This window comes from Ambystoma mexicanum, chromosome 2q, assembly GCF_040938575.1.
Source record: "Ambystoma mexicanum isolate Mex_15411 chromosome 2q, UKY_AmexF1_1, whole genome shotgun sequence".
In the NCBI taxonomy this organism is placed as follows: domain Eukaryota; kingdom Metazoa; phylum Chordata; class Amphibia; order Caudata; family Ambystomatidae; genus Ambystoma; species Ambystoma mexicanum.
Window position 1 is genome coordinate 998,557,315 of NC_090924.1, and position 26,820 is coordinate 998,584,134.

Genomic DNA, 26,820 nt, shown 5'->3' on the forward strand with positions numbered 1-26,820 from the left:
TGACCGTTTCGGTTTGCAGGTGAGTTGTTTCAGAGATGCGAATTGGTCGATGAGGGCTGAGAGGGTGGCATTGAGGGCTTTTTTGTGTCCTCTTACCTTCTATGGGGAACTTTTCTTCAGCCAGAAAAAGGGGGGGTGTTAAAATGAGGAGGCAGGGGGCTGGTAAGGGAGAAAAGTAAAGGTCCTTTATTCAGGTTATAACAAAATAGGACAGATCAGGAATTCCTTCTACAGAGCGCCAATTTCTTCAATATGTATTGCTTCTCTGGGTCTTGCTTCTCGAGAGTTTAATGAGCCCAGTGATGATTCTCTGCGTACGGTCCTTCGTAGTCTTGCTCCTTTTATGAAAGCAACATAAAAGACACAAAGTATCAGTTATGTCACCTTTTATCCTATTGTGCTTACATGTAGACCATTCACACACCCTGCAAGCCCATCTGCGAAGCAAGTTTAGTGATGTGGCCCCGTCCCCTCTCTCTATGGGATTCACACGCCATGATGCCTTCCTACGTGCCTGTTCCTGCTTTGTACCAATAATGTGCCAACCACGGACTATTTGCTGCTACCGGTAAGTGTCCATAACAGCCTGCTGCATGTACATTCTTGGTTCCGTTTAGTGCCTTCATTTGGTGCTTTGGGAATTTGCTTGGCCCCTTTCAGACAGCCACATCCGTTTTGATGGCGCTATCGCCAGCCCCGCTTCCACGTAGTCACTATTGTAGTCCATTCCTCTGTCTGATTGCCCTGGTCGTCGGTATGTGTGGTGTCGTGTTGGGTCATGCTGTCCTCTGTCGCATCACAGTGGGTTGAACCACTATATACAGCAATTGTAAAGTCTGTTAAAAATAGTCTTGGAGCCATGACTTCAAATAAATTGAAACTTAGTTCTATGAGGGGAAAAACAGTCCAAATACCAAACTTAAGTGAAAAGCATCAAATGTGTTGTTTTATACACATTGAATTTACATGTACATCACACATGAAGTAAATGAGTACAGGTACTTAGAACATCCTTTTCTGTTCCTAAAAGCTGAGCAACCTAGTACATGAAAATCTCGAGAATCATATAATCATATCAATGAGTCTGGTCTGAACCAATTTGTTCTGTAACAAAAAACAAAGGTATTGTTCCTATAATTTACAGAGCATTGATTTTTATACACAATAGTTCTTCTCCTACATACTTTTTCTCATTCACCTTTTCTTCCACTCCTAAACTCCTACGAGACCTTTTTAGGTGTTCACATGAACAGTCCCATTTTATCTGCCCACGCGCCCCCTATGTCCCAGGTGTTTATTATTACCATTTATTGTGAATGGTACTGCATTACATTACTGCCTATTGAACTGTACATGCATACCATGTATGGCTGGTGCCTTAGGTGTAACACGTGTAAAGGGAATCTAGGAGCATGAGGCTAGTACGCCTGATAATGTACATCTAAGCATATTCAGATTTATTATCATTATTTGTTGTTTTTGGTTCCCCTCTGGTGCCTGTTGTAAATTGCTTACTAAAAGAGGTTTGGCTGAAGGTTGCAGTCTCTCAGGGAAAATACCTAAAAGTACACTCATATCGGAGGGTCGAGGTATTTGAACCAAATACAACCCTTCTATGATACACTTTTTTTCAATGTATTAAATAATCACAAATTACAGATTAGGTCCCTGTAATCGAGACCTTTGTCCATATTGCTTTGGGGGGGGGGGAGTATATAATCTGGGAGAGCCTGTTACAGTGAGAGATTGAACCCTGGCAGATTTATAATGCACATTTTTGTTTATGCTCCACAGGTGCAAGAGATCCATATGGGTTTCAACTGTGAATCAAACACAGATCTCCTAAATTTACCGCCAAACACTTTCCCGATATATGTAATTTATTTCCAATCGAAGGGGGTTGGAGGTAGGTTGCTACCCTACATTCCCCTATTTCGAGAATAGCATTAATAGCTAATTATGTGTTTGTCTTTTTTGCAGTTATGGGGAATATGTTTGGAGGAAGATGCTTTTAGAATTCTATTCAGAATCAAGAACTTGGACATCCTTGTTGTGATCTATATTATAGCTCCTCAAGAATGTTCAACACTTGTAGGGCACTGGAACAGAAACATGTTGAGCCTTAGAGGGGACTAATGATATGTGTGAGTCCCGCACCCTATTAAAGAGACCTAATCTCTAATTTGGACACAGATAGTGATTATAGGGTTGAGTAGAGTCACATTAGCACTTTATTACTTTTATATGGTGTTTTGAATAAAGTGTTTTTGTGTATGTATTTTGTATGTTTTAACTATGGTGTAGGGGTGTAACGGTATAGTGGTATACCGTTACAGATACCGTGAACAGCTTAATTGAACTATGATAACCATCACGTTGTTTATACCGGTATACCGTTTTAGGGCCTGCAGCTAATAAGTGAGCTTTTCAGTCTGATTTGGAAAGTCTGCAGTGAGCAAGTGCTGCACATTCTGGAACTTGTACTGTGAGACGTGGCATTTGGCAGACAAGAGCATAGGGAAATTGAGGCCACATTAGTAAATGCAGCTTTGATGCTGTGACAGCTCTTTCTCTGTAATCAGTAAAGTTGGGTAAAAGATCGGCTGATTTGTAGTTTTCCCACCAATTTGAAAGATGGGGAATTACACATCCCAAAATTTAAAGGGGGGAATAAACTGGATGCCGTTCTGATGCATGTCCCCAAAAAAAGTTAGCTCTGTAGACTGTATGAACACTGGGCCTATCAGTGCTTTGTGCTAGTATATAAACTGCCCCCCACTGTCCTCTGTGTAGATTTACACATTGGCACTAGAGTTGCTGCTTCGCTTGATCCTTCGCCTGCCTTCTACATATGACGCTGGACTCAAGCAGGCAGGATAGATTTTACATTCAATCTGAAGTAACCAGAGTAATGTTGGTGAGATATTTCTCATGTCTATCCTCGATTTGTGACACCACCCGTGAAAGCATTCCTCCATCTCAACTCGCATGACAAGGGTCCTAATGCGCTGAGACCTGGGGAAAATGGTAATGACGGGGCTGTGGTGATGTGGTGGTCTGGGCCATGTTTGTGACGATATGTATTTTAACTTTGTCATTTTCAAAGTTTTTGTGCTACTATTTTAAGAAGGTAAATGAACATGTATTGTATGAATCAAGAAAGAAATAAACAGCGCCCACTGAACTCTGTCCTGTTAGGATTACATGGTCAGTGGTGACTCCAACATCAGACCTTTATAATACACCAGGCAGATGGTAAACAAGCTATAGTGATTTGATCAATATGCAACCTTTCGGTGAGTGTGTGTTGGCTATGAAATTTTGACAAAAAGACAAGTTTCAAAATGCTGACAATTTATGACATTTAAGAAAATATTAGTTAACTTCACCTGCTAAACCGCGATAACCATGATATACCGTCATTTGGCAAGAAGGTTATCATACCGCCATAAAACCAATACCGTGACACCCCTAGTATGGTGTATGTATTATGAATTGATATCATGTTTTTTGTGATTATTTAATACATTGAAATTATTTTTTATCACAGAAGGGTTGCATTTGGTTTAAATACCTCCACCCTCTGATGTGTGTACTTTTAGGTATTTTCCATGAGAGACTGCAACAGAGACAACCTTCAGTCAAACCTGTCTTTTTTGCATTATAGTTAGTCCTGGCATAGGTTTGACATAACACACCCTACTTAATATGGGGTGGTCCGGAGTTCTCTGTGTATACTGGGTAAATTTCTTACCCTGTATCTCCCTCCAGGCATTCTATTGAGTATATGGTTTAAATGTGTAATACTGATTTTACATTGTACTAGGGGGTAAAAACATTCAAGTTAAAAGTGTCACAGATGGCCTTAATAACTCAGTCCCACTGAAAGTTTAAGGGTTTTTATTTTCAAATAATTTGATGTGATTAATGTTCTGATGTGCAGATGGTTTAATATTCAGATAGACCGATTGGGTCAATGGAATGCACAAGGCTGGAAAAAGAGGGGAGCGGGGGGGCTTGCAACCCACTCTACTATCTTTACCATTTCCCAGTGCCCACTTGCTCCACCTACGTCTCCCACCACACACTCTTCCATCACTGCTACCTTCAATTTCACAAACACTCTCATATTCACTATCGCAAACTGGTACTACTTTCCCTCACAAATACTTTACCTTGCAGATTGCCTAAGTAATCTGCCTCCACGCTCCTCTGCAGCATTCTTCCTCCGCCTCCTCTGACTTCACCATAGCAATCCAAACTTTGCTTTTGATTCAGTCTCCCTTCATACTTTGGTTATACTGGTTCTGTCTCTTCCTCCACCTTCCATTGCATCTCTCACCCTAATCTAGGAACCAATCGGTGCCTGTCCTTTCCCAGGGACTGGGTGTATTGCTCTCCTCTGAAAAGTGCACGGAACTACCATAAATCACCAATGCAATTATAGAGCAAATACTTCAACCCAGAAACAGACAGACACAATAACTCACAGCCGCGCACTCTTTAGAAGATAATCAGATCTTTACGGCTATTTATTAAAAGATTACAAGTACATAGAAATAACTCATGGAAAGAAGTCAAAAGAAATACATCACCGGGAGCGTAATTCTTGTCCTCATCTTGTCCAGAAGCGGCTGGAAGACTCCGGGGTGCAGCCAGGAAGAGAAGGCTACAGCTCACAGGAAGACCAGACGGAGCGTCCTTCTCTGGCTGAAGTCTCACCTGACCCCTCTGGGTTTCCGCCTATATAGGCACTCCAAAAAAAGGAGTTAATTCTCGAACCTTCTGGAATTGCACCTGCGCAGTTGAGGAACAGCCGTCGGTTGCCAGCTGGGTCAATCGAGAGCTCCCCCCAAGGAACGCAGGGCCTCCCTGCTCTAAAAACATGCTCCACAGAGAACAGTAGCAAGTCATAACAACGTTAGCTTTTCCCAGCAGAAATGGCCTTGACTGCATACCAAGTTTGAAAAAGCATGTTTGTCTCAGCACTGTGAATCTAACACTTCAGCAAAATGTGTGCAGCCTTTCACTGCGGAGTGAAATAAATATCAACATGGCTGCGAGCGCTCCCAGAATGCATCGCGCCCGCGCCATTTTGAACTAAGCATAAATTGAGCAGAACATCTGCACCCTTTGGATATTTATCTTCCGTAGCCAGGTGGCACTGGTCTCTGAAACCTACGAAATGTTAAAACTAAATTGGGAATACGTTGAAGACAACAACAACAAGCAATTATAATGGACAAAATAATAAAAATGCAAGCAAAAATATAACGTAGTGTACCCCCAATATCAGGTATCCATGAAAATAACCAATCCCACCAGCTTCTGTTTTGATCTTGAGACACTTGAGAAATGAGATCCCTCAAACCTCTAATATGACTTTCAATGGATCGTGAGTGGTCACTCAAATTGAAGCAACACATACCTTCAAAGGCATTACACCCTAAATTATGTTTCAGCAATAAGTAATCAACAGCAGCTCTGTTCTGCAAAGTAGCTTTTCTAATAACTTGACTATCAAGGAGCAACTCTTCTAAAGCTTGCGAAGTATGATTAAGACTCTTAACTACTAAACACGCTAATTTCATCAAAGATTTGTAACCTCCAGCAGCTAAACCCCAAACACTTACTAATGAAAGGGTTAATGCTAAAACCTCAGCTTCTGATAGCAAATGTACATGTGAATCACAGTCAGGAGATAATCCCATAGATTCAAAGGTTGACCTTTTACCTCGAGTTATCGCTGAGTGTAAAGGAAACATCATTAGTCCTAATCAAGTCAAAGCACATGGACCTCCAGAAATGTTAGCTGGAATATAAGTATATGTAACGTTACCACATGAAAAGAGCCATCCTGTTGGAAGTTTCACATGATTCAAATGACTAGCAGTTATCAGTGTATGATTCCAAGACATAGTGTTATTTACACTGGTGCATTTGCGTGACATTTGCGAACACAGTCTCCTTTCGAATGTGGTGTGATTGTATTGATCAGTCAACGCTATTTGTCTGCATTTACCAATTTCTTGTGCTTTGCACGTCATAATAGAACATACATCACCTTGGGTTACATTGTACGTGATCACACATGTCAAATTTCTCCACTTCTTGTCAGTTTCTTGGCAGAAGCGGCATTACTAATAGACTAAAAAAGATTGTCTTATGTCTGAGTCTTGTACTAAAGAATCATTGTGTGACGCCAAAAATATGCTTTAAAACCGGAACAGGCGTCGGCACCGCTACTAAACATGTAGTCGATAAAGCTTCAGCATTGGGCACATCAGATAAACAGAAATGTGATATATTCAGCACTTGCTGTGCTAAGTAGACCCACATATTTTCTTCTTGAGTGATCATAGGAGAGTGTTTCCTCCGTCCTACAAAGGGCTCCTGCACAACGGGCATTAAGGTTGTTTCCACTTGCTCCTAATGTGTTTGTCGCAATTCACAAATCCATGTCTTCAGTCTGGCGGGCTTGTCGGCACTGGCATAGGGTTGCTTGGGGACAACATTATTCATCCCTATCAGTATCCCCTTGATCACTGACACAGATGTGACATTTTTTACTGGTGACAGAAGACTTTTTAACCTGTCCAAATGGAGTCCAGTTAGTGCCACAGTCACACCAACCAGACCCAGGATCTACAAAGCAAACCCAGAAAAGAGATATCAGTGTTGCACATCACTCTCTTAGGTAACATTTGTCTGCGGGTACATATTGCCATTTCCTTCTACCAGGCTCCATTACTAAAACCACTTGATCTTTGCCTGATGCAATGACATCTGCTGGTACTGGCGGACCACTTGGCTGTTCCACCCACACCTTTGCACCCGTTACCATGCTGTCTGAAGCGCCAAATCCGTGATCCCCACGGGTAGTTAACACTGTAGGAGGCTCCCCTTTCTTAATCATGGACAACCTAATAGGAATGACTATTAATTGGGCCAATCGATCACCCTTGTGGATTGATAACAATTGGTCCCCACTATTCATTAGGATGACTTTAATCTCCCCTTGATAATCAGCATCAATTACCCCTCCCAACACTTGAACTCCCTTCAATGCTAGGCCAGATCTAGGGGCTTTCCATCTCATATGCTCAGGGGGAATCTGTACTCAATCCCTGTTTCAATTAAACTATTCCTCTTGGGTCTAATCTGATTTCTTCGTTAGAATGCAAGTCTACCCCTGCTGACTCTGGAGTTGCTCGATAGGGAGCTAAAGAACCTGGTGTAATTTCCCAGTACAATAGTGTTTCTCTGACTGAATTGGGTTGAACCTGCAAAGTAGGAGTCATTAATCGCATCAAAGGAGTTTCATGTTCATACACCGGCCTATTGTTCAACACTTGCACCGCATCAAACACACGATCACGCCAGCCTGCCAAACTGCCGTCTCCAGATTTGCACAACTGTTCTTTCAGTAACCCATTCATTCGTTCAATTAGCCCTGTGGCAGCTGAGTGGTAGGGTATATGATATACCCACTCAATGCTCTTTTCCTGACAAAATTCCTGGACTAATTTGCCTTTGAAATGCGACCCATTGTCACTTTGAATCTGCAAAGGCACTCCATAATGTAATATGATCTGATCTAACAATCTGATGGTGTTCAATTGGGTTGCACGTTTGCACGGCAAAACCATCAAATATCCCGAGTATGTATCTACAATAGTGCATGCATACTGACAACCTCTGCTGATAGGCATAGGACCGATATAATCAATCTGCCAAATTTGACCTGGTAATTTTCATCTTCTCAATGTGCCTCGGACAATTTGAGGTACAGGTCTATGCAATTGGTGTTGGCACACGGGACACTGCAAAATAATGGTTTTCACTAATTCTAAAGGAAGACTGATGCCTCGAGCTTGTGCCCACCTGATAGTAGCCTTTTCTCCAAGGTACCCACATTTCTGATGGGCCCATTTGGCCAAACCCTCCAAATTGTCTTCCCGAGCCTCTGCATCCACTGAGGCAATCTTGGTGTTTTCATCTGCAACAGAATTAAACCAACGTTCTAAGGAATCTGTGGCACAATGCGCGTCCACATGATATACAGTGACTTCACTTTGTAACAACGTTTCTGCAATATCTTGCCACAGTTCTTTTCCCCACAACTCTTTTGAATGAATCTTCCATCCATTCTTTTGCCAAGTTGGCAACCACACTGCCAATCCATTTGCCACTGACCATGAATCTGTGTACACATAACATTGACCAGGGGTCTCTTGTTTCAATGCTTGGTAAACTGTGTAAAGTTCTGCGAACTGACTGCTCTTTCCTTTCCCTGTCGTTGTCAACATCTTTTTGGTTTTGGGATTGTACGACACTGCTTTCCAGTACCGCTCAGTTCCCACGTATCGGGCTGAACCATCCGTGAACCAAGGATGCTCTGTTTGTTCCACGGTCAAATCGCTATAAGGTACTCCCCATTTCACGAAAGACTCACTTGTTTCAGGCACTTCCGGTGGTATGTAATCTGAGGGCGGTATGCTGGCTACTTGCTCATGTAATTTTGCCACTCCACCCTTTCCTGATTTGGCTCTATCTTGAATCTACCATTTCCATTTAATTATGCTGGCTTCTTGAGCATGTCCCATTCTATGTGTTTTAGGAGAGCTCAGTACCCATTGCATGATCGGTATTTCTGGCCTCATCAATGCATCATGGCCCACCGTCATTTGCTCAGTATCAACAAGAGCCCAATAACATGCCAGCAATTGCTTCTTAAACGGAGTATATGAGTTACCAGCATCGGGCAACTTACGACTCCAAAACCCTAATGGCACATGTTTCCTGTCTTGTTTCTGCCACACACTCGAGTTAGCATAATTGTCCTGCACGGATACATTTAATTCCACTTCGCCTTCCTTCAAGGGCCATAAATCAAGCACCTGCTGCACGGTGTCTTTCGCCATCTCAAAGGCTCTCTGCTGCTCTTCCCCCCACTGAAACTCCTATTTCTTTCGTGTCACCTTGTAGAGGGGGGCTAATATCTGCCCTAAATGCGGAATGTGCTGTCTCCAAAACCCAAACAGTCCGATAAACTGCTGAGCTTGCCTTTTGTTTGTTGGAGTGGTGAATATGAGTATTTTCTGTTGAGCTTTTGGCACCATTTCCCGATGCCCATGATGCCACTGAATCCCTAGAAATATCACTGTTTCAGCAGGACCTTGAATTTTACTCTGATTAATCTCCCACCCTTCCTTTTTCAATCCTTCCATAAGGACATCTAACTGACTTTGCACGCTGTGCATCAAAATCCTTGCCCTGAATCAAAATGTCATCAATGTAATGAGAGATTTGTATGTCAGGTTTACACGGTATCTTGTCTAAGTGCTCTGCCACCAGCCGGTGACAGATAGTCAGACTGTGCATGTACCCCATGGGTAGTCTCGTGAAAGTGTACTGACGTCCACCCCACGTAAATGCAAACTGTTCTTGATACTCTTCAGCAATTGGCACGGAGAAAAATGCATTGGCTAAATCAATCACTGCATACTAAGTCCCCTCGAACTTTTGGACATTCTCAAAGTAATAGCATTTGGGACTGCGGGCACTAAGGGAGGAGTATGTTTATTCAACTCCCTGTAATCCACCGTCATCCTCCACGACCCTTCCCCTTTTTTAATGGGCCAGAGCGGATTGTTCTATGATGTGGTAATTGGGCGTAATACACCCGCCTCCACGTACTCTTGATGGTGTCTGAAATTTCCTTGTGCCCCCCAGGAATGCGGTATTGTTTCATTGCTACCCGCTTTGTTGCTATTGGCACTTGCACTGGGGGCATCTTCAATTTGCCTACAGTAATGGGTGTACAAATCAATGCACTCACCCCAAACTGGTACGTTTTACCGCCAAGTCCCAAGGTTAGCCCTTCCAAAATGTCAAAGCCAATTATTTACTCGGGTATCGGAACAATCAACACTTGGTATTTCTGCCTCCTTAAATTGCTGATTTTCATCTCCACTCGCGTTTGCACTGCGGGGGTCTACTTTCCCCCTAAACCTGTGATCGTGAACTGTTTGCCTTTAAATTGTGTCAGATTACCATGAATCAAAGAGGCCTCCACTCCGGTGTCTATCAATGCTCGCACCCCTTGTGTATTTCCTCTCCCCCAAAAAATATTAACATCAACATGAGGCCGCCTATTCACTTTTATGTGGGCAGACGCTGCCGGAGCTTGGCCGTACCCTAGCCAAACTTCGAATGAGTGTGACTTGACTCCGCCTCTAGCATTGCACTCACCACCTTTCTCAAATCAGCGTATGTCGGTTGGTACGGGGAAGGTGTCCCCATAGACCCTTCATCTCTTTCTTCTGCAGGGGGAGCGGAAGGTGAGGCATCCCCCTTTGGCGTGGTGACTACTTGTTTCTTAACCTGTTTATAGCGCTCTTTTGCTGCAAGTCCTCGTGTTTTTGTATAATTCATACATTACTCTGGTTTCAATGCCATCAGTTTCTTCATGTGGCACACCATCTTTTAACAAAGCCAAAAACATGTCTTTTCGGGACACTCGGGAGTCTCTGCTATCTTGCCGCCTGCCTTCAGTTCTTCTCTCACTACGGCCCTCTCTCCCCCGTGGCTTGTTATCACTCTTGTCCCACTCTCCCAAATCTGCAAGTTGCCTAATGGCATCTACTACCTCATCAGTAGCCTTGCCCGTCATGCCTACGAGCAAATCATAATGATACTCTTGTATGCGGGTGGCGCAGTTCTAATCACCATGTTACAAGTTGAAACTGAGAGCGGCACGGCTCCCATGTGATCAGGAGCATCTTTGTGAATAGCCTCTTTCATAGCATGCTCTCTGACTTTTTGAATTGCTTCTCTCAATGTATACCACTTCGTTACTTCACTAGGCCAATCTGTGGTAATGGGGTATTTACGGTTACATGCTTGGGCTATCAGGTGCAACAAAGACACCTGCGTATCTTGACCATTTGCATCAGGGGGCGGTCCTGCTCTTAAGACCTCCTGTACATTGGTGTCAATTGACAGGGGTAAAAAACGTGGTGAATCAGTAGAATCTACCAACAACTCTGCAGCACCCCCATCTAGCAATCTCACCATCCATGTTAATAAAGCTTCCCCTGATTTTTGCCTCAAACGGGTAATCATTTCCCCAACCTCCTGTTGTGTGTAATCCTCCAGCGTGGTTAAATCCACCATACCACCACCAGGATTCTGTGGCTCGCCGCCTTCTAACAGGCTTTGCTGCCACTGTTTTCTGTTTCACCTCTGGTTTGGGGTCAGACTCTTCTGCAGAACTACTTTCTAGACTGGTGGAATCAAAAATATCCCCATCCCATTTGTCTGGATCCCAGTCGGCGCCAGCGATTACAGTTGCCACCTTTCTTTTGTTGACCCCTCCCCGTCTTTTCCTATATTTATAACGAACTACTCTGACTGCTGCCCTCTCGGCCACCGCCTGATATGTGTCGGCCTTATCTTTAAACCGTTTCATTTGAATCTGCTGTATTAACGCAGTCTGTCGTTCTACAGCTAGCTCTCTCTCTAATCTCAAAACCTAATTTTTCATATCCATTTGCCTCTGATGTATTTTCCTATAAGCATGCAAAAGAACCCAACCTCACCTACCTAATGCCGCACATTCTTTACCACGTTCTACTGAAACTTGTTGCAAGCATGCGATTACATCAGCCGGATCGGCATCCCCCAATCCTTGATCCCAAGTCTCACTGAGCTCGGCACCACAAGCCCATGCCTGAGCCAACTTATCATATGGACTCTTAGTCCAGCCTGGAATAACAACATCAAAGCATTCACCGCCAGCGGTAACACTCTTTTTCCTGAACAAACTATTCATTACTGCAAAATGGATGGTACAAAACCTCTTTATATCTATATTTTTTTCTTTTCTCTGACATCACTCCCACAAGCATGCACACACCATCAAGGAAAAAAAGCAGCTTAACACAATTCGACACTCACTGCCAACTTACTTTCGCTTGCAAGATAACCGAAGCCTATCTACGTTCAAACAGATGCTGGAATATTTGGAACACTTCATCACAAATAACCCTGCTCACAGCGCCATTATGTATTGCTCTCCTCTGAAAAGTGCACAGAACTACCATAAATCATCCATGCAATTATAGAGCAAATACTTCAACCCAGAAACAGACAGACAGACACAACAACTCACAGCCACGCACTCTTTAGAAGATAATCAGCTCTTTACGGCTATTTATTCAAAGATTACAAGTACATAGAAATAACTCATAACACTAACATGGAAAGAAGTCAACAGAAATACATCACAGTGGGCGTAATTCTTGTCCCAGTGCCCACTTGCTCCACCTACGTCTCCCACCACACACTCTTCCATCACTGCTACCTTCAATTTCACAAACACTCTCATATTCACTATCGCAAACTGGTACTACTTTCCCTCACAAATACTTTACCTTGCAGATTGCCTAAGTAATCTGCCTCCACGCTCCTCTGCAGCATTCTTCCTCCGCCTCCTCTGACTTCACCATAGCAATCCAAACTTTGCTTTTGATTCGGTCTCCCTTCATACTTTGGTTATACTGGTTCTGTCTCTTCCTCCACCTTCCATTGCATCTCTCACCCTAATCTAGGAACCAATGGGTGCCTGTCCTTTCCCAGGGACTGGGTGTATTGCTCTCCTCTGAAAAGTGCACGGAACTACCATAAATCACCAATGCAATTATAGAGCAAATACTTCAACCCAGAAACAGACAGACAGACACAACAACTCACAGCCACGCACTCTTTAGAAGATAATCAGCTCTTTACGGCTATTTATTCAAAGATTACAAGTACATAGAAATAACTCATAACACTAACATGGAAAGAAGTCAACAGAAATACATCACAGTGGGCGTAATTCTTGTCCTCATCTCGTCCAGAAGCGGCTGGAAGACTCCGGGGGTGCAGCCAGGAAGAGAGTGCTACAGCTCACAGGAAGGCCAGACGGAGCGTCCTTCTCTGGCTGAAGTCTCACCTGACCCCTCCGGGTTTCCGCCTATATAGGCACTCCAAAAAAAGGAGTTAATTCTCGAACCTTCTGGAATTGCACCTGCGCAGTTGAGGAACAGCCGTCGGTTGCCAGCTGGGTCAATCGAGAGCTCCCCCCAAGGAACGCAGGGCCTCCCTGCTCTAAAAACATGCTCCACGGAGAACAGTAGCAAGTCATAACAATGTTAGCTTTTCTCAGCAGAAATGGCCTCGACTGCATACCAAGTTTGAAAAAGCATGTTTGTCTCAGCACTGTGAATCTAACACTTCAGCAAAATGTTTGCAGCCTTTCACTGCGTAGTGAAGTAAATATTCAACATGGCTGCGAGTGCTCTCAGAATGCATAGCGCCCGCGCCATTTTGAACTAAGCATAAATTGAGCAGAACACTGGGTTACACAGATGAAGAGCTTTAAAAATCCTCAAAGCCCCTCCCACTTTTCCAGCAAAGTTTTAATAATAGTCTATAATGGCTGATCTGCTGTTTCTCTTGCTGCTGTGTTTGAAAGTTTGTTTTTCTGCTGCCACTGTAAGTGATTTGCTTTTCTGGGTTGTTGGGCAATATCTGGTTGTTGTGTCATTTCAGTACTAGTTGCAGTATTTCAAGTGTTCTGCTTGTTTGGTTCTGGTCTGGGTTTTCCTGGTTTACTCCCAGGTGTCTTCTGAGAGTTATGGTCCTGGAAAAGAGGAAAATGTTCACTGACCAGAAAGTACTGGGAGGCATTTTGTGCAGAGTGTGGCACCATGAACAATATGCATAGCACATTAGTGGGTTTCAGAGACTGGGATCCCCCTTTCCCTCCTCCAGGGAGGGTCATGGCCCTGACCCTGTTACAGAAGCTACTAGCCAGCCATAAAAAGTCATTTGTGGCCACATTCTACACATGTACACAGCATTTCTTACTCACCAACCATCAATTATCATGAGCCACTAGCTAGTGAAAAGTGAACATTGTGTGCCCTGCACTAGAGGTTTGGGAAATTAGTGACTATCTTTTATTTTATTTATTGGGTATGTTTAATGCGCCTATACACAATGTGTTTCGAGGCGCAACAAGACAAGAGGGTGGGAAAAAAAGGGAGGACAAAACAAAACGATGCTGTTAGGACTTGTGACATTCGGAACGTTCAAGTGCAGTAAGAATTCTCCTTCATCTGTAGCCAGAAACCGTGGAGTCATCCTCGACTCTTCTCTCTTCTTCCTCCCTCACATTAAGGACATTGCCAAGAAGTTCCACTTTCAACTCCTCCTTCTCAAAGGAATTCTCCTTTTTCTCACTTTCCCGAGAAGCTCAATGTTACCCGAGCCCCGGTTCTCTCTAGGCTTGACTACTGCAATAGCCTTCTCTTGAATCTACCCTCTTCCTCTCTAAGAACCCCTCCAGCTAATACAGAATAGGGCAGCAAGACTTATCCTTGGCCTCAAGCCCAGGGACTGCATCTCTCCTGCCCTAAAAATTCTTCACTGGCTCCCTATTGCTGCACAGATTAAATTCAAATCCCTCTGCATCATCCAGAAGGCTGTCTGGGGCTGGCGACCACGCTATCTGCAACTTGCTCTTACTAAATACTCTTCCCCCTAGACACATATGTTCCTCTGGTACCAATTCTTTGTGTAAAGTGTTTCGCTAAACGGAGGTTCAGCAGGCTGATCTTTCCTCAGCTGGCTCCATCACAGCCTCCCCCTTCCTCTTGTGCTGGACCTCCTCAAGTTCCGGAAGCGCCTCAAGACTTTCACCACCTCCTTTCCTTCATCTGTCCTCTGCTAACCTCACAGTTGCTGTGATTGTTGACAAGGGCCCTTATGTGTCCTTCGGGGCCCTGGCCTCCCACACCCAATCACATCTGCCTCTGCCCACACACAGCACTTGCCTTCGCACTCACTGGCCTTTGCCACTGTAAGCCTGCACTTTTACTTATTGCACCTCAATGCTCCCTAGCACTTAATACACTGAGCACTTACATCTGCTGCTCTCCCACAAGCACAGGTATTCCAGCACTTACCCTCCACTCGCCCCTCCCTCTTCTCACTCTGCACTTGCACGCTCTGAATGCTCACAAGGCCTAGTAGGTCCGTCTTTATCCTCCAGTGTATACATTGCTTTTGATCCCATGTTCCCTCCCTGTTGCCCTGTGGGCGCTTCGAAACACAAGTCAATTGTATAAGCGCCTAACAAATGCACAATAAAATAAAAAATAAATAAGTAAGAGGAGTGAGACGTTCAGGGGAAATGGGGGACAGGGGGCTGCTGGTCAGGGCGAAGGGGCCAATGAGAAAATGCAAGTTCCAGGGGAGGCCAGGTGGATACAGCATGGGGAAAGCAGAGAGTGCAGGGAAGGAAGGTCCACGAGCTAAGTGCGAGGTGAGGGGCTGGACAGCTACAAGAGTGCAGGCTCTACCAGGCAAGTGTGGGGTGGTGGGGGAAGGCCCAGAAGGGCAAGTGCAGGATGGGGGGCAGGTCCAGGGAGACCAAGTGCTGGGGTAGACTGGGATGGGATGGGCCTGGAGTCCTGAAGACTCGGAAGGAACCAGGCAGCCAGTCAAGAGGCAGACCGGGACATTAGCAGGGGAGGGAGAGAGGTAAGGACGAAGAGAAAAGGAAGGTCTTGAGAAGCTTCCAGAAGTTGAGGCGATCTGGCTCAAGTCTGAGAGGGGCAGGGTAATGGAGATGGGGCGGTAGTTTTCCGGACAGAGAGGATCAGCAGAAGGCTAAGGATCGGCAAGGCAGTGCTTGAGGAGTGAGGGGAAGGCTCCAGTGGCAAAGGAGTGATTACAGAAATCGGCCACGGCTAGAGCAAGGGAGACAATGTTGTCGTTGATAGTTCTGAAGGAACAGGTGAGCACCTGTTTGGGTGAGACATTCATAGAGTGGACCTGTCTAGAAACCTCATCAGGTGTTATGGGAGAACAAGAGGAGAGTAGGAGGTGGGGGGGGGGCGAAGGGAGGGCTGAAAGTGGGTGAGGATTAGAGGAGAGTGAGGACAAGATGTCCTGAGATTTAGAAATGAAGTGAGAGTCAAGAGAAGTGCAGAGTGCCAGGGAAGGCTGATTTGGTATTTATGGGTCCGGGTCCTGAAAAAGTAATGTGTATTGCCTGTTTCTTGGCATCCTCCAGCATTGAAATGTACAGAGTTTACCACGAGGTATATGCCAGACATTTCGCTTAAGTGGGAAGGGTTTATCTAGGCACCCTTTATAGTTTTATTTTATATATACTGCCCTACTCTATTACAATTCAAGCACCTTTGATCTGTCTGTGTTTTATGTGTAACCCTTTATTAAATAGTATATATATATTTTTCTGTATATCTGTGTAGTTTACTCTCTTGGGGTGCCTATTGGGAAACTAACTGTACATATCCACCAGCCTTCTTTAGTGAAGCCTGATTCCCACTGCTAACTTTTTGGTCTATCACCTTTTTGTGGTAGTCCTGTGTACCTTTAGAATAGATCCTCACAAGAGGATTTGGGGGAAAAATCTCTTAACACTCCGAGCTTTCAAGTGGAACATCCAAACAAAAGTTGAATCATAACAGCAAGTGGGTCAAAGGTATCTTCAAACCATAAGACCTAGGTATGCATAAGCACATCATCACATGTTGAATAACTATTTACTAACCTGAATCCTCAACAGTTGCTGAGATCAGAAATAAGACTATTTGTTTCAGTATTTATCTACACTGGATATCCTTACGTATTGATGCTGTATACTCGGTCGCTCCTGAAGGTTTTATCACTGTAATGCACTACCTGTTTATAAATTGAAAAAGTTCAAATAAGAGGTTATATGCGGGTTTGTGTTTATTTTACAGAAGAAGTTGAAACAATCCTTTTGACATTTACAAATCTTTTATGTTACAGATGTACATAGCTCTAATCTCCTTACATGCCCTAATAATGGTGGGATTTCACTTCTTGTATTGCTTTGAAGAAGACTGGGCAAGTGAGTACAATTATGAAAACCTTTGTGCTGTCTCATTACATTTTTGCAAAGCCCCTCTTTTGTATTTCAGTTTATTCATATACCTTTGCTTTGTGCTCTTCACCTATTTAACACTTTTTCTTTATTTCAATCTATTGAGAAAGGGATTTTCAGACTGTGCCGCTCTTGCCACTTCATCACAGAAAGCCTCCACGTTTGAGTTAGTATCCCTGATTTATGTTAGCGTTGCGGAACACAGCTATACGCAAGCCTTCACCACCAAAACGTGGAAAGCACTGCTGAATGTTTGGTGTACTTTGTTGTCTGTGCATACGGCATCAAGTGATGAGAGCCTCCACATTGACCCCCTAATTGTGTTAACTCCACCTCCTAGAAAAAGGATTGTAAGCCCTGATAAATCTTTAAGGCCAGCGGTGCTACAAACTGGTCTAAATGTGTAGTTGTGAATCTGGATCTAATTTCTTGGTGTATATCTATATATATCGGCCGAACTTGCACCCCATGATGACGACCCTGCCGTTACTTAGTTAATAGAAATGGGTACATAGGTGAGACCGCTGCAGGCCACATATTAAAGGTAAGAAAAACACAATCCTACCCTCACAAACCTAGGACTACACAGCAGAATTTTAAGTGAGGTACACTGAAAGAAACAATATCAGATTAAACCCTACTTAATCATACAAAGCCCAAGTGATGTCTGGTTTCTGAGGCTGTGCCTGCCAGATACTTGCCATGTCATTATTTACATCAGTCGCTGTACTCCATTCCGGGATGGACATGCGACTCACAAAAACACTCTACGATCTTACAACCTTTCAGGCATTTGTTATTTCTAGGTATTAAACTTCGCCTTTGTGGTACCTATCTCAACAATCCTCCGCTGAGGTTGGCACACCCACTGTAGTGAAACATTAAAGTTTTTTTTTTCTTCTTTTTTTTCTTTAAAACAATTTTTAATTTTTATGCAACAACTTATAACATACAGGCATTGCAATATAAATTACAGTATAGCACAGTACACAACTTATCTATATTTACCCTTTCCCCCCAACTCCAACCTCCCCTTATCCTGACCTACTTGCGCCTCACAGTTCTACAATCTCTTGCTTACTCTCCTCTACTCATTCAGGTGTCTGCACCTTCTTGTGCAGGACTGTGTTCCGTATCTCCATTGTTCAATGTAGACGTGGCCAGTTCCGCAATAAATTGTCTCCAGGGCTCCACCCCCTCCCCCTCTTGATCTGAATCTCTGTTTACTGCTTCCTGCCACTCCACCGTTTCCGCATTCGCCCATTTCAGCAGGTCATTCCACCAAACCTGTACCTCAGGCCTTGTCTTTGCCTTCCACCCCATCGCTATCCTCCGCTTCTCTAATAAATATGCCAGATCCCGCAATTTACTCCCATGTTTAACTCTTTTAGGCCTCGTGAAGCCACCCAGTAAACAAGCTAGGGGGGATACGATTTCCAAGGTAATAATCTGCCTTTGCTAGTGTTTGAGCCACCTCTTCCCAGAATCTACCGATCTCTATGCAAGCCCAGAACATATGGACTAGGTCCGCTTCAACCTCCCCGCACTTTGGACATGATTGTGTCACTGTTCGACCAAATTTTGCTTTTCTATTCGGGGTCAGATATATTCTATGGGTTATGTACAAGTGAATCTGTTGGAGCCTTGTGTTCCTGGACACTTTTTTATGATACACCATAGCTCTATTCCACAGCGCATCTGATTGGTTCATTCAGGTCCGCCTCCCATTGTAATCTTGTCTGTCCTAACTCCTTCCCCACTTTGGACATTAACAGCTCGTATATCCGCGAGACTTTGTGCCCACCTTCTGATGCATCATAACATTTCTCAATCGTTTCATCTGGCTGTAATGGCACCTGGGTCTACCACCATCTGTTCTTTACATTCCTCAGTAAACAGGAATATTTGAGGTGTTGTCCCGTGTGCACACCCGTCTCCCTCATCAATACCTCAATCCCTTTCGCTCAATCCCTTTCGCCGATCTCCCATCGTGGCCACCCCTTTGGGTTCCCAATATTTCTGCGCATTCAGCCGCAGTTGGTCGCTCATTCCTTCTAATGTCACTAACGGGATCTATGGGGAATATGGTGTAGTGTTCCCCATCAACGGGCAAGCTCTGCGCCACATTACACGCCCTAAATTCAGCAGACTAAGCACTCTGGTTAAACGGGAGTCGGGTATCCATGTAATTTCATTCAGAAAGAACTGGATTCTTGTTCCTTGTAGCAGTCTGGACTCATGTGTTTGTTTGTCCGATAGCCATTTAGCCACAAATTGCACCTGGCTAACCACGAAATACACCTCAAAGGTGGGTACTTTTATCCCCTCTAGTTCATAGGAGTTCTGCAGCTTCTAAAGCGCCACCCTACACCTTGGGTTCTGCCATAGGAAGCGTCTGCATATGCTTTGCAGCTTATTGAAGAACGACCTCAGTATTGCAAATGGGATATTTGTAAAGAGATCTAAGAGTCTCGGGAGCGCCACCATTTTCAGCAGTGCTGCCCGTCCCATCATGGACAGTGGTAGTTCTCAATTTTGGTCATAGCCCTCACCTTGTTCTGTGTGTGTTCTGTCTGAGGGTCATGATAAATGTATACCCCCAAATAGCAAAAATGTATTCAATTCCCATTTTATTGGTAGCACCAGTAGCCAGATTGTGTGCGTCTTCCCAACATATCCCCCCAGGAGAAACGGGCTTGATGTCTGTGAATTAATCGTTATGCCTGACAGGCGGCGTATCACTCCATCATGTCTAGCACATATTGTAAATTCATCTCAGGTTGTTGCAGGTAAAGGAGCATGTCATCTGTGTACAATGAGCTGAGCTACCGTCCCCCTGGCGTGTCTATTACCAAACCTTTGGTATAAGCTTGTACTACACAGTTTTGGTAGCGTGTTGAGCAGCCAGGCTCCTCTCAAGAGGTGTCAATGTGAGCTGTAGTGGAGTTAGAGTTTTACAGTTACAAGTATTCAAATAAACTCTTACACTCAAGGTTTCTTGAATAAACAATTATTAATTTATCAGTCAGAATACGCCTTCTTCAGAAGGGAGCAATATAATAGTAACACTCAAAAACACTTCATGAAATACACACTCTTAATATCTCTAATCAGTAGATACCCTTTTGGGATGGCCAACAGACACTACCTACACCTTCAGGTGACTTCAATTGCTAGGGTGCTGGGGACATTAATATATCACTGTTCCATTTAAGATCATGTAGTAATAAGTCAAAGGAAAAGATTATTTAGAACAAACAAGAGACCACAAATATTCTTAAGCAGGCAAATACTTTCAGATCCCCCAATAAGAGTCATTCAGTGGAAGAGGCTAAGTCAAAGTCAATAGGCAAAAGTCTATGTAAGCTGAAGCACTTTTTGGTAGGTAAGTAGAAAGTCTTTGCACAATGTTTTAGAAGTCTTTGAAGAAAAGAATAATCAAATGTAGGGCCATAAGATGATTAGACCTGTGAGTAGTAGAAGATGCAAGCAACCCTACAGTAAGAGGTAAATTATCTTAGACATTTTACAGTGCCTTTAAAATGAAGAAAATATGCAGCTGTTGACTCTTGTTCCTGTGCAGATCTCATTGTTCCTGGGCCTCAGTCGTGGGGACAAGAGGGAGGATGTCGGGGGACTCCTGCACTGGGACGGTCAAAACTCGCAACCGGCAAACTTCACTTTCAGTGCCTGAGCCCCACTCTGTTGAGGGGGCTCAGGCTCGGTCAGTCCTGCTTCCTGGGAGTCCGGAGGATCTTCCTGGAGCTCTTGGCCAGCTTAAAAGCAACGCACACAATCTGGGGTTCCTCTCGCTGGCTATACGATTTCCAGCAGCAACTCTGTGGAAATTCAACCAGCTCCTAGATGGATGTCTAGGTGGCTTGCTTTTGAGTTGATTGGTCCCACCAACTCCAGGGGAGAAGTCGTCCTTGCAGGGGCTTCTCTGTTGATGCAAACTTGGCATTTCGGCACTGCAGCAAGGCTTCACCGGGCAAACCAACGGTCTAGGAGTTGCAGCAGGCGTCCTCTTCAAATTCTTCTTCGGTTCCTTCGTCCAGTGGTCGACTCTACCTTCCAAGCCAAAAGACTTGCCATTTATTCAGTTCTCTCCCATTCATTCCAGCATAGCTGTCAATCACCCAGCAGGGCGGCTGTCCTTGCCGGACGGTCATACCCGCCAATCACCACAGAGCGCTTTTGGATCTCCTAGGAGACTAAGCACAGGGAGGTTCGGGCACCACCTTTACTTCCTGCCTACCCCAGACACCCTGGAGCCAGAGGCGGGCTTCACTTGTGAATCCCGCCAAAGGCAAAGCGAACAATGGGACCTAACCTGATTTGGCGCGCAGAGTAAATCTCAAGAAGGACCTTTCGACAAAGAAATGGCGAAAAAAGAAGAGCGGGGCCATTTTGACAAAAATTGCACCCTTGGGTGCTGTACTGCAGCTGCGAACGCAGCCTGCGGTAAATGCACACCATGGTAGTTAAAACAAAACCACTGCCACCAGCCATTCAGTGAGAAAAGGGTAACATAAAATTGTTACATGAGAAGCTAGACAAAGGAGCTACTAGGTAACTTCTCCAGCACCCTATTGTAAGATAGTGTGTGCTGGGTCTAGAAAGTTACAAATGTAAGTCCAGTCCATTTCACTTTACTGCTCTTGGAAACAGTAGTTTAACCAAAAGAAGGTATTCAAACTTTTGGGAAATCTGAAAGACTTCCCTGTGTCACTGCACTGATGGTGCTGTGTGACACAATGTAAAAGATGATGCCTATGGAGTTTGTCAGAATCCACAACCAAAAGAAACACAGTGTACAAAATCATATTAAAATACATGAGAGAATGGGGAAAAAAGAGTCTCGCTCTCTCCAGGTTGAAAAAATCAAGTCCTCAAAATCCAGCAGAGTTGCTGGGGGTCTCTAAGGTGGAGGGAATTGGCACATTTCTGAGAATTCTCCCTAACACACCCCTGTCTCGTACCCTTGCTTAGCTGCCATTGTTCTGATATAACTGCTCCCGTCTTGACTCTAGCCCCTACACAGCAATTGCACCCACTTAATATGTCAGTCCCATACCTAATCTCCGTAACACAGACAATAGCCATGTCCATCTAACTGAATCAAACACCTTAACTGCATCCATTGAAGCTACCACGCATTGTTGCGTGTCTCCTTGGTACAGTCTATCACGTGATGTAATCTATGCAAATCCATAGTAATATTTCTTTGCAGGACATATCCTGTCTGGTCCAGGTGTATACGTTTGGCTATGATCGGTCTAAGCCTGAGCGCCATCACTGCTGTGTCTTCCCAACTTGATGCAATAATAACAGTGGTCTGTACAAACCACAATCTGTGTGTCTTATTCGACTTCACTAGGGGGACAATCAACGACTCACGCAAGGATCTGGGCAGTCTGCCCATTTCCAAGGATCCCTAGCAGTGGAGCCAGGATTTCTGCCTTGTGTTCTTTATAGAATTCTCTAGGGAGCCCCCGGGGCCTTTCCTGTCGGCAATTCTTTGATCACATGTTCTAGTTCCTCTATTGTAATGGGGACTTCCATCTTATCTCGTTCTTCTGTACTCCGTCAAGGTAAATTAATCTCACAGTGCTTCCTGTATCTCTTCCATATCACACTCGGAAGTTTCTTTGAACAAAAGTTTATAATATTCATAAAAACATTTAGTTACTCCTTCCTGTGGTTCACACAACTCTGTCTTTCCCTACTACTGTTTTGACCATCTCCCGTTCATTCTCGCTCTTATAGAGCCAGGCCAACAATCGCCCTGGTTTGTCTCCTTCTGCGTGTTGTCTTTTGATGAACCTTCAATAACTTAACTTGCCTTATCTCTCCCAATACTTCCGACAGTCGTGTTGTACAAGGGCCACCTCTTGTGCTTCTTCTAGGGATCTTCTCCCAGTCTGTGCTATTCCCTGCCTATAGCCTGCTTACCGCCTCCTGCAACTCATGTAAAATCACTTCCTGTATGCCTTTTGACATCGGTATGGCTTCACCCTGCACCACTAACTTTAAGGTCTCCCAAAGTATTCCTGTTGAGCTTACACTGCCCTTATTGTGTTGAAAATATTCCTTCACCTCCCCCCTTATTTGCTCTCAGAACCCAGTATCTCTGAGTGCCTCCACCCGAAGTCTCCATGTTGGAATCTTGTCTCTCGGGGGGAGCGTCTGCCACGTAACCACCAGAGGCGCATGGTCTGAGAGGACCCTAGCTTTATATTTGTCTTTAATAAATTCTCCCAGCAGTTCTCCACCTGCAAATACGTAATCCAACCTAGTGTAGAGATTTGTGGGAGCATTATAGTGGGAATATACCCGGGCCTGCATATGCAACTTCCTCTACACGTCTTCCATCATAAATGCCTGCAGCAGTGTATTTAAGGCTTTCGCTGAAGGGGATGGGTGTGCAAATTTACTGTCCGACCTATCCATTACGGGGTCCAGCGTGCAATTAAAATCTCCTCCCCATATTAGCACCCCATCTCTGTGCGGGTTTATCTTGGTATACAAGGACCGGAAATATGCGACCGTATTATGGTTTGGTGCATATGTGTTGATCACACTTATTTCTCTATTTTCCACCTTCCCCCGTATAATGACCATCCTACCATCTGCATCCAAGTGGGTCTGGAGCACCTTAAACGGAACAGTCTATGCCACCCAGATCAGCACCCCTCTGGCATAAGCAGAGTATGTGGAGCCTATTGTCACCATTTCATTCCTAAGGTGTCTTGCAAGAGGGCTAGATCAATTTTTTGGCGTCTCAAATAACAGACCCTCCATCTTATAGTGATTTTGCGATCCTGCAAAATTCGCAGAAAAACTGACGTCTTTGCAAAAAACTGCAAAAACAGCCGTTTTTGCCAAAACACCCACAAAAATGTCCGATTTTGAAAAAAACATTAGTTTTTTTTTTTTTTTAACTTTAGGGGCCAAGGGGCTCAACTCTTATTTTTTTGGACTCAAGAAATGAAATGTGCAAGCACATTTCATCACTTGAGCACAAAAAAAATAAAAGATCCACAAAGGACATTTGAATGGACGCTTCTTATATGCGCCCATTCAGATGTCCCTTTTCACCCCTTTGCGCAAATCAGGGGGCGTTTCTGCACATTTAATAGTGCATCCCAAATTGACAAGCAAGATGCCCTTTTAAATGTGCAGAAATTGTAGGCCACTATATGTGCCCACTTTAAATATGTGCACAAGGGGTGCCACTGCTTTACAGGGTCTTTACTGACCCTGCTGACTCATGCAATATTAAAAAAAAAAACATTTTTAAGTGTGACAGCTGCTGTCTCACTTGCATTTCTGTTCCCCAAATGGGGTAGAAATGTGTTTTTTTTGGGTTGCATTTTACACTGGCAGGAACCTTAAGGGCCAGTTGCGGTGAAATGCACAGGGGGGCCTGTAGACCATTGTCGGGAGAGCGTTTCTCACACAAAAGTATTCAAGGTAGCTGGCCAGCGCATTATTTGCGCTACAGCTCTGCCGTGTGGAAATGCGCAGGTCACCTTTGAGATTAAGATGGCGTGCTCATTTCCAAAAAATGGCTCATCTAAAAACAGCACATCTTCTGCTCTATTTTTAGATGCCCCATTTTTTAAGGACAAAATCTAGTTTTCTTCAAAAATTGAAAAATGGTCACAATATGTGAGAGAAAGGAGTGAGAGGGGAGTGATGGGTGAGCTGTGGTGTGGTAGGTAAGAAAGCGAAGGGAGATCAGAGGGAGAGCAGTGAGTCAGAGGGGGAAGCAGTGGGCAAGAGAGCAGAGCAGAAGCAGTGGGGTGGTGGGCCAGAAATCAGAGAGAGTGGAGGTACAGAAAGTGGAAGGAACGTGCGCTCAGGGGTAGTAGTGGGCTGCAGATTGGGAGAAAGGATGAGGGAAGTGTGTGATAGAATGGGAGAAAGGATGAAAGATGCAGAAGTAGCATGCAAGAATGAAGGACTGTATACTGCGGGAGGAATTGGGGAGCGTACGGTGTGAGTTGGGAGTATGATTTGGAGTTTGGCAGGGACTAGGGAGTATACATTGTGACTTGGCAGTGCAACAGAGCATGTGAGTAGGTGTATGACTGAGCGTGAGGTTCAAAAATAAAAGTTGTGATGGGGAATTGATGAGACGTGTGAGGTGTGTTGGGTGAGAGAGGTGTGTGGGTGTTTGCGGGATTGGGGAACATAAAAGGGGAATATTTTCAGCAATTCAACTGATAATGATTAACAACGTTAATAATATTAAATAGGCATGCACATTAAACCAAAAAACTTAGCCAAAATAAACACTGTTCTGCCAAGCTTTAGACATCTAGGACTATTCCTATTTGACATAAACGATACATATATTGACACCCTGGCTCTCTTGTAGCCTTCCACACAGCCTCATTCCTGCAATGTACCAATCTTGCACCCTCCAGTCAATAAAAATTGTGAGGCAAAAATGCTGCCATAAATAAAGGTTTGTGCCGCAAAATTTGCCATTTCATGCCACAAAGTTTGCCATTTCATGCCGCAAAATCCTGGAGGGTCTGAAATAAGTCATAACTATTCCTCTTGACATAACTATTTACGCCCCTAATATTCCAAGTTGCCATTTTCAATTCATCCATCTCCTGTCGGCCATCTCACCATCCCACTCGTTTACCTCCTCCCTCCCCTTCCAGCTGTGCGTGTCTGTAGGCCAACTCCCTGTTAACTGTCCCAACTCCCTCCACCCCCATTCTCCTATTGGCCCCAACATTTACCCAGCTTCGAATCCGAAGCTCAGGCATCCCTGCGGTGTCCGTGCAAAGTTTTGAAAAAATAGTTTTGACAGGTAAAAGTTTCGACACAAAAGTGCTGAAAACAAAAGTCTTGCATTTTCTTTTTTTTATAGTAAGTGGTTTATTATAATTTGGTATAGTTAAATAGGTGTAAAATGTAAACTTTTTTTTGACACTTTTGCGTAAGAACTTTCTGACTGTCGAAACAGTCACTATAAACCCATCCCTGCATCTCGCTTCTATTCCGGTTCTGCTGCCGGTATTCAGAGTGCAGCAGGAGGATACTGGACTACTAGTATCCTATCTAATCTACTCTACTGAGGGTGATAGTACGTTTCCTGGTGCCTTCTAGGGCTTGGCGGCACTGGTGCTCCTGCATTATCTATTTTCTTTTTTTTTAAATTTGTTTATTTTTATTTGTTCTAGTTTAAATCAATCAACCTTTCAAATATAAATACAAAATACATAGAATTTAAAAACAATGAACATTTCAACTTAAAAAAAAATAAAAAAATACAGCAATCAAATCAGTTCTGTGACAACAAAAAAGATCACAATTACATATTACATACAAAACAAACCAAAGAAAATGAAGTAAACAACAAACTCAAATCATTACTGAGTATAAAACCACCACTTACAATTTCACTTACTTATAATGACCCTAGGCTCCAGATTTAGACTTGAAAGGAAATTTATAGTGGCAATTTGTAGTGGCCGATACCCTGAGCCCAAAATGAGAAACCACGATAAGTCTTGGGTTGCGAGCTGTAAATAGTTGCAATGCCGCGCAAAATGTATTTCGCGCAAAGAGCAGAGAACTGTGCATTCTGTTATAAGATGCTTCATGGTTTCACAGATATTTGGAAATGTACAAAAGCGGCAAAAATTTCCCATGCCGGACAACAAATTCCTTTTTATAGTGCAACTCTCTAGTGCCCCATAAATTAAAGCGTAATCTTAGAATATGGTGGCGGTAGTTCGGGGATGGACAGCGAACTAAATAGGATTGCAAAGCTCGCCTTTTCTTGTGTGGAAATCGATTAGCGT

General features: G+C 43.9%; 1 protein-coding gene across 2 annotated transcripts in view; it reads left to right on the forward strand.

Moving 5' to 3' along the window:
* ZDHHC3 (zinc finger DHHC-type palmitoyltransferase 3) overlaps positions 1-26,820 on the forward strand; it is a 402,886-nt gene that overhangs the window by 303,873 nt on the left and 72,193 nt on the right. For both annotated transcript variants that reach the window (XM_069648316.1, XM_069648317.1), the window contains exon 5: positions 16,876-16,957. In XM_069648316.1, coding sequence (XP_069504417.1) covers positions 16,876-16,957 — 82 coding nt within the window. The remainder of the gene's footprint in view (positions 1-16,875; positions 16,958-26,820) is intronic.